The sequence below is a fragment of the Enoplosus armatus genome, chromosome 4 (genome assembly GCF_043641665.1).
Source record: "Enoplosus armatus isolate fEnoArm2 chromosome 4, fEnoArm2.hap1, whole genome shotgun sequence".
In the NCBI taxonomy this organism is placed as follows: domain Eukaryota; kingdom Metazoa; phylum Chordata; class Actinopteri; order Centrarchiformes; family Enoplosidae; genus Enoplosus; species Enoplosus armatus.
Genome location: NC_092183.1, coordinates 17,656,164 through 17,665,106, shown reverse-complemented (window position 1 = coordinate 17,665,106; position 8,943 = coordinate 17,656,164). Strand labels below are relative to the sequence as shown.

Here is an 8,943-nt window from a genome sequence, read left to right as displayed (position 1 = left end):
TGAAGGCTGGTGTTGAGATTTAGCGGCAGACATCCAGGCAGAGTAGAATAGAGGCAGTCATGTCAGAGACTATTTACATCAGTGGCACAGGGGACTGCTTTGCTTTGTACTATAGCAGGTACAATTTAACATCATATACCATTACTCAACATTTTCAGTGGCTGTTTACGTTGTAAATTATATTTTGAATTTCATCCCGAATGAAATTGAAGCTGTGCTGGAAGACTTCCAACTGGCTATGTGATTCTTTCATGAGTAGAAGGCTTCTTGCAATTTAGGATTATCTTTCCTTTCCTGTATTTACATGAAATAGCCTATAACTATTAGCTTTTTATTCTGCCATAGCAACCACTCGAACTTTCCTTCCTCCTTGTGTATGCACACTACTCTGTCTCACTTGCTGTCTGTATCTGATGCTCCTGTTATTCTCCTCATCGTGAAACATCTATTTTGTGCATGTCTCATCTCGCTTATCATTGTTCTCTGGGTGATGAAAAGGCATTTTGTTCTTTAAGCATGCACATCAAACACCTCGGGAAAATGACAGTGACAGCTATGTGTATCCTTATGAACACCACCGTTTAACTAATAATTATGGATTAGCTTCAAGCCAAATGCAATGTACACTAATACGTGACTTACGGCAGGCTATTAGTCCCACACTTTGTTGATGTGGCCATTAGAAAATGCTTAAAGGCTGAGGACCAGGTGGTTAGGGGAACCCACAGGCCTGATCAGCCAGTATGGAGCCCTTTGCTACTAAGTCACCACTGAGGGGACTTTTCCCCTGTGGGTTAGAGATCATGACATAGCAACATCTGGGGTCTGGTTGTCTTTAAAAGGGAGGTGGGGACAATGAATAGAGAGCATCAGCAGTACCTCTGTGAATAAATGTCCTTGAATTATAAGTGAGAATGTTAAAAACACAGATCAACCCATGACATCACATTAAAACTCAATATTTCTGTGTGGTGTGTCTATACTATGTTCAAGTACAAGAGTAAATATGAAATGGTTGTATAGTGTCACTCAGATGGCAGCACCAGCGAAGTGTTTAGAGTAGGCAGTAAGTAGCCTAATTGCCAGTTTGTTTAGAGGAAGGGCACCCAAAGGGTTGTTTGTCAAATTCAACGGCTGAGCCATAAATCTAGACACACAAAGCCAGGCGGAGTGCCAAGATAGACTTCTTTTTTCACATTGTTTGTTTTTCAAATGTGAACACACCTGCTTCAACACTGCATGCCTGGACTGAACAGGAAACAATAAAAACTAAAACACTAAAAAAAACTGAAGGATCAGAGGAAACTATGTCATGGCTTTGTCCTTTCATCAAAAAGTCTCCTGTCTCTCCTCAGCAGCTTTAGTCTCTGTGTTTAATCTGTATAACCCCTTTCTTATCTTGCAGATGAAGCCGCTGACAGTGCTTCTCTGGGGTCATGAGTTGTGTCTTCTCTTCACTTCTGTGTAACTTGACCATCTGGACTTCAGCCCCACCCTCCCCTCACCTATGCCTGCAGGACCATGGGGAGTGTCAGCAGCCTCGTCAACGGCGACAGCTTCAACAGCAAACACTGCAAGGCGTCTGACTATAGGTTAAAAAAGGGAACAAACCATCATAGAAAGAGCGGAGGTTGCAGCCTTGACGGGCTACTTAAGTGCGGCTTCACTCAGGGCTCCTCGTCCACCACTCATCCCTCTAAAGGCCTGTCCCACTCCCGGTCGGGACGAAGTGAAGATTTTTTTTATATCAAGGTAAGCTCACGTGCCATCAGATGGCATCAAAAATATGGTTTTAAATCATAGGAAATATATTGCATATACTGTATATTACAATGCACTTAAATAGTAAAAAATGTTTGTCCTGTTCCATATAAGGTGAGCCATAAGCCCAGGTCAGTGTACCACAGAGGAGGATCAATGGAAGATCATGCAGGTGGAAAGAAAAGAGATGGGGAATCAGATGGGCGACTGCAACCAAAACTGCTGCTCATGTCAGGAAACATGACTAAGAGGGTGAGCAACATGCCCATTATTTCCTCTCTCATGCTTTACCCAAAAGACATGGTAAGATTTTAAAGGAATAGTTCAACATTTTTGGAGAAAAATCTATATTAACATTAATAGCAAACTCGCATCTGTATGGTAAAAAGATGGTTAGCTTAGCATAAAGACTGGTTAGCCTGGCTCTGTGCAAGGGTAACAAAATGTGCCTATCGGCAACTATGTAATTTGTTTATACTGTATAAAGACAGTGTTAAAATAACAGTTCGGTTTTTGAACAGAATACACAATCAAGATACATTTCATTAGTGAGCTTTAAAGGCAAATTTTGTTACCTTTGGACAGAACCAGGCCAACTTTTTATTCTTGTTTCAATTCAATTCAATTCAATTTTATTTATATAGCGCCAAATCACAACAAAAGTCATCTCATGACACTTAACATATAGAGCAGGTCTAGACCTTTATAATATTATTTACAGAGACCCAATAGTTCCCAGTCTTTATGCTAAGCTAAGCTAACTGGCTGCTGGCAGTAGCTTCATATTTATCGTGTAGACATGAGAGTGGTATCAATCTTCTCATCTAACTCTCGGCAAGAAAGTGAATAAGCGTATTTCTCGAAATGTCAAATTAATGTCCTTTAAGAGTATTAGATTTAGATATTAACTGAGATTCTGATTTTATGTCCATTGTCATAGCCTTATAAAATGTAGTTTGAGGTTTTACTAGACTGGAAACCGTTGCTATGATTATTCTTACAACCATTAAGAAGTCATACTGTATAACATGCGCAGCAGACTTTGAAAGCCTCACTGCAAAGTTGAGGATGAAACATGCACAGCAGGTAGTTTAATTGGTAGCAGCCATTCCTCATAACCTGTGTTGAACCTTCCCAGCTTATTAATCACCCCCTCCCAGATTAATGACCTAAGAATGCCTTGATCTTCTCAGAGAAGTCATTTCTGTGCCAAGAATACGTAGGCAAACTGAGTCTCTTTCAATAGGTCTTTATTCCTCAGGGGCAAGAGCGGGAGAAAGGAGAGAAATAGGAAGCGGCTTTAAAAGAGAAAAGAGAGAGATCGAGGGCCAAGGAGAGTTTGAGGGATAGAAAGAGAGAGAAAAAATGAGGAAAGGCATCCCAGTCATGAAGTCAGTGAGAAGGAATGCTGAGCTCACAAGCTTTACCTCTTACACTTCAGCAGTAGCTCATATTATTAATATCACAGAGAAGAGCTATTCATCTTCCCTCAGACAGCACATGGGGGAGAGATGTGGGATGCAGAGGGGAGGAGAGGAGGACAGAAAGGAGTGGAGGTATGGTACTGCTAGTGACGTTCTTGGACAGCACAGATGGGGCATGTGGAGTATAAGTTCATCTCTGAAATGAGTTTTCTCTTCTATGACAGTCTAGTGAATTTTACTTGCAACTACTGCTGTGTGGCTTTTAATGCTGCCAGCTTGTAGTGAAGCAATTCTGCACGCTTCAGTGGTTCTATTTCTAATATGAAAAGGCATGATTGGAAAAAAAATCTATCCCTTTCATTTGTACAGACTTCCAGCACGTGCAATATTTATCTCTGTTAAAGCCAGTCATTATGATTTTCAAGTTTCAGAATGCAACCCATCCTTGGCTCTTTGTAGCAGTACAAGAGGACTCTTTTTTTCCATGCTGTCAGCTAAGAGGAGCCACTGAATATAAAAACATAAATAGGCAAGAGCACCCCTGACTGTGTGTCATTTCACTCTTCCAGACCTCTGCTGAGAAGTCACTGGTCCGTTCCACTGCCTTCAAGCCTGTGATTCCCAGGAGTACGTCCTCCACAGAGACAGGCCACAACAGCCTGGGCCGCATCCTTTGTCCAATGGAGAAAGCAAGGAGTCCTGACATAAGACACAAGCAAGACACCTTCTCAGGTCTTTATCTATATTATATTGATAATCTGTGGCCTTAAAATTAGATTATTCGTGTTGAAGGACAAATTACCTTATAATAAAATGTCATCTCTTTTCCTTTCAGGGACTCTCTCTGACTCCGGACGTAACTCGATGTCTAGCCTCCCCACCCACAGCACCAGCGGCAGCCTAAGTGCTTCTACAGGCCCTGTCAATCAAAATGATGGCAGCTCAGCTCCCGCAAACAGCCCCAGCAAGGGAGTACAACCCAATTTCCCTCCATGGGTCAACGGGAATAGTGCTAACCTTGACTGTAGCTACAGGGCTGGTTTAAACAGCGGGGGCTTTGCATCTAAAGCTAATGGCTCCCCACTTTCTGCAGATGAGCCAAGTCCTCTCTCCGAGACGGCTGGTGGGATTCGGTCCCCTATTACTCCAGATGAGTCACTAATTGAACGCTTGGAACAAAGGCTGCTGGAGAGAGAGACTGAACTGCAGGAGCTACAGGTACCAAGCTGCCACATTACAAAAAACAGCACATGCTCTTAATCAAAATCAGTACTTCTTATAGGTAGTTAGACTGTCAACAATGTTTTACTGAGATGTCTTCATCTTATAATAGGTGAGTTTTGAGGAGAAGGAAACAGACACCTGCCAGCTGTTTGAAGAAAGACAAAGGTACTGTACTGAGGAGATGGAGGGACTGAAGCAGCGATGCTCCACGAAGCTACGACAAGTGTCCCAAATGGCTGCAAAAACCCAGCAAGCTCTCCAGCTGCAGGTCAGCCAGCTCCAGGTCAGCCCACCTCCTGTTTTCTGTCCTATGAATCAATTAAGATACAGTATTTTACTGTTCTTCATTTCATTTAAGAAAGCATTTCAAGAGCAAGATGTATAGAAATTCCACAGCTAGCACACTTGCATGAATAAGTGAAATGAGAAATAAACTCTTGTACAGGCCGAGAAGGAGAGGCTTCAAGAGGACGTCTCAAAGCTGACCCAAGAGAAGGATCTCATTGAGCTCAGACTGAGATCTTATGAGAGCGAGAGCTCACAGCTCGCTCCGACACTCGAGGAAACTCAATGGGAGGTGAGTCATGAGTCATATGTGTGACATCAGATGGGTTTGAAACCTTGTAGCATAACGAGGTGTGGGAACATAATGTTCTTCTATCACAAGAGGAAAAATCCACCATTTTGCATCATGTGTCAGAGATACCAACTTCTACCAAAATTCACATTTTCCTCAGTAGTTCACAATGTTGCCTTTCAACATCAGGAGCTTTACGTACTTTGCCTGAATGAAAACTTCTCACTTTGCTTAGTTCTCTTCACCCATATAGGTATATTGTCCCTAGTTAGATCCCAAGATTTGTGAGATGAGCTTATTGATTTTATTATTATTATATTATATATAAACAATGAGTCAAATTACTTTAAATTAGTTTATTGTGTGTAATGTAAAAGGGGTCACTCTTAGTGATGACCCCACATAGAACAGTCACCAACTCTGCAGTTCTCCTCAACCTTCGGGAGCTTTTTAGCATCTTTCAACTCATTGTTTTGGTTTTATGGCCCGCAACTTTTCTGTTTTGTACCAACTGTTTGCTACCTGCCCAACATGAAACGGCAGACAAACAAAGTTAGCAACAAGGTGGTGAACATAGTGGGGCATTTAGCAGCTAAAGAGACAGAAATCTCAAACAGAGCTGAAAGGAGAGCGAATATTGGACTTAACATTTTCAAGGTGGCCAGACACATGACTTCAAATAAATGCTAATGTTGCTCTGTGTCTGCTGGATGTAAACCATATATACTGATAATATGTCAATTTTGTGTTTAGGTGGCCAAAACAATAAATGAATGCACATTTAAATTCTCAACAAAAAATTGTATTGCTTCCCATGCTTTGTCATATGATCTTTTATAATGCAATATAATTTACTAATACTTAATGCCCATTACAAGTATTTAGCATTTGTGGTCATTTTACAGATTTGTATGACATTGTGTGCACAAACAAATTCAACTATTTCCCAACCATTTTCTGGGTGCTTTCATTATGGGAAAAGCAACAAAATCAATGATTGTGAAAATGTGCATGACACTGGGTGGAGGGAAATATATCTTATGTTACATTTTATATAAAAAATGAAAATCCTTGAAAGCCTTGAGCATTATTAACAGTGTAAACAGTTCATTTAACTGCTGTGTGGGGTACATATCACACACAATATCCCTCTCACTGGTTCATCTTCATAAATGTCTCCAAATGTAGGTGTGCCAGAAGACAGGGGAGATCTCATTGTTGAAGCAGCAACTGAGAGACTGCCAGGCGGACGTCAGCCACAAGCTAAACGAGATAGTCAGCCTCAGGGCGTCACTGAAGGAAAACACAGCAAAGATGGAGATGCTCGAGAAACAGAATAAAGACCATGAGGGCAGACTCCACTCTCGCACCATAGAGGCTGAGGTGAGTCTCTTTGTGATTCAATGGCAATTCATTCCACAATGGCTTTCAAATAGGGACGTGCGAATAAAATGTCCACGTAGTGCTTGTAATAAGAAAGCACATCTAGGAAGGATACCTCCTGTTACGTGCCACACTCAACTGTGACCTTCTGACTGTTTTCGATGTCTGTATTTTAGCTTATATAATCACAGTCATAATAAGTTAGCTTATTTGACACTGCACATGATTGGACCTGTTATATTAGTCAAAATGGTCTTCTTGATTGCTGCCTATGTCTGAATATTTTACATTTTTAATTCAGGTGTGCCAAAATGAACTCCAGCGCAAGAAGAATGAGGCTGCTTTGCTGAGAGAGAAAGTAGGCAAACTGGAGACCGACATTCAGGGAATGAAACAGGATGTGGCCATGGCCAAAGAGCAAAGGCTGCAGCACAGTTTGCAACATGAGACCCATGTCCAGACTCAGGCCTTGGAAAGACTAATTCAAGGCTCAGACTCCCCCGTCCAGGGCCAGGGGGAGAACAGTGGACACATCTCCACAGAATCACTCCAGAGGGAGGTGGAGAGACTGAAGCAGCAGCTCAGGGAGGAAAAGGATGCACACGAGAGGCTGGCCAACAGCTTTGAGCAGGAGAGGCAAACGTGGAACAAGGATAAAGACAGGGTCATCAAGTACCAAAAGCAGCTCCAGATCAACTACCTGCAGGTGCACAAGAAGAACCAGGACCTGGAGAGGATCCTGAAGGAGCTGACCGCTGAACTGGAGAGCCGGACGGAGCTAGGCATGGACATCAACTACAGCTCAGGGTTGCAAACATATGACGACGTTATTGCCACAGAGATTTGATGGGAAGCACTCACACACATTCAGCAAAAGTGAACTGACTTTTTTCACCACAGATATTTATGATATTACAACACCTGGAGATCATTCACTGCTAATTAGTGTTTTACAAGGGTTATTTAATAACACATGCATAGTCTAGTGTATTTTGTGTCCAGGTCACAAAAAGGGCTTTTTGTGATGACACTGTTAGAACTAGAAGTAAATACTAAGTTATTTAACGTTCAGATGAGTATATCTTTTATTTTTTTACCATGCTGTCAAACAGGATCACTCATTGTTCAAACCATGCACAATTTTGTAGTTTAAACACCATTTATTAGTTGTTTATGGATACAGGTCAGACAATAGCTGATTTATGTGTTTCATGATTAATGTCTGATAGTAACACATGACAAGCATGATCGTGGCTTAACATCTGTCCCTTCCAGTATAGAAAATGGCAGTGATATATCATCTATTGTGAGTCAGGGTTCCTAAACTTAATTTACTTTGCCTCATGTATCCACATGACTGTATGCTCCCACACTGTCCATTCACACTAAAATCGTTTTAAACTGTCTTGCATTTTCATCCTCAGATTAAAATCAGTGGAAATTGAAGTCAATATGAAAACTGAAGTTAACATATTTCATTATATTATCTTTACGTTTTTGTCATTCTCTGAATCTTGTAAAATTCAAACTTCAAAGTAACAAATTTGTTACTGAGAACATTTCAGTGATCAGTAAATTCATCTTGCAAGGCAGTGCCATGTGTGTCAATTCAGGTGCCATGTAAAGCCTTAATATCACTCGTACAATAACCATCACTCCACTGAACAGATATATATGAAGTTATTTATTTTCTTTATGAACACAAAAGTCTGAAATGGGTTCATTGTAGTTCAAGCTGACTGTCTGGTGAGATCTTGCAGTTGTAATCTAATTGTCTAATTAAATTTTCTATGGCTCCATCTACAAACTTGAGCAGAGCTCATGGACACTGGACAGTGTCACTGCATTGTTGGAGTATGCATGAAACCAGGACTTTGTTAATGCCTGAACTATGCATGGCACGTTTACTACACCATCAATATGTATGTTGGTTCCTGATACAGAAATGCACATAATACACTGTGTACTAGAGAACACCTCTGACAGATACCAAGGGCAAATGCAAATGTTGGGATTCACTTTTTGCTCTGTGTGTTTAGAGAGAGAGAGATTAAAGGGGGCTGGATAGAATACAATAAAAGCAAATATTTTAAGAGAAGAACAAAGGAAAAAAGGGGTGATCTCCCAGTAATGTCTATCTCTCTCCCTACATTGTTCATCTAACTTCGTGAGCATTAGCTGGCACTGTTCCACTTGGAGACAATATCCTTCCTAGCAGTGGCCCCGGCCATTTGGCTGTACTATTTTGGAGCTATTCCACTTCCCACAAGGGCAAAGTAGTTTGTGAAGCAAAAGTTTAACTACTCGACCCACTCAATACTCAGGGGCTCACATCGACTATCAGGCAGAAATACATGCACACTCTGCACTGGTCAAGAATGTGTGGCAATCTCTGTAATGAGGCTGCTTGAGATTACTCAGCTACCCACCATTACATTACATTACCACAGCAGGTCAGGAGAGATTTGCAGGCAGACAGACTAAGTGGAACGTTAAGGTGAGGTGCTGTAACCAGTGGCACTCAAATTCAAGTGACTGATAAGTGTTTCATAGCCCTTACTCTGCGTCTTAGTA

The 8,943-nt window shown here is 41.3% G+C and overlaps 1 protein-coding gene across 1 annotated transcript; it reads left to right on the top strand.

Moving 5' to 3' along the window:
• Positions 1–1,521: 1,521 nt before the first annotated feature.
• Positions 1,522–7,216, top strand: lzts1 (leucine zipper, putative tumor suppressor 1). The gene is made up of 8 exons (XM_070904940.1): positions 1,522–1,752; positions 1,876–2,013; positions 3,755–3,917; positions 4,021–4,403; positions 4,519–4,692; positions 4,855–4,986; positions 6,175–6,369; positions 6,671–7,216. Exons 1-8 carry the CDS (start codon positions 1,522–1,524, stop codon positions 7,214–7,216), a joined length of 1,962 nt encoding a protein of 653 aa, XP_070761041.1.
• Positions 7,217–8,943: the final 1,727 nt, after the last annotated feature.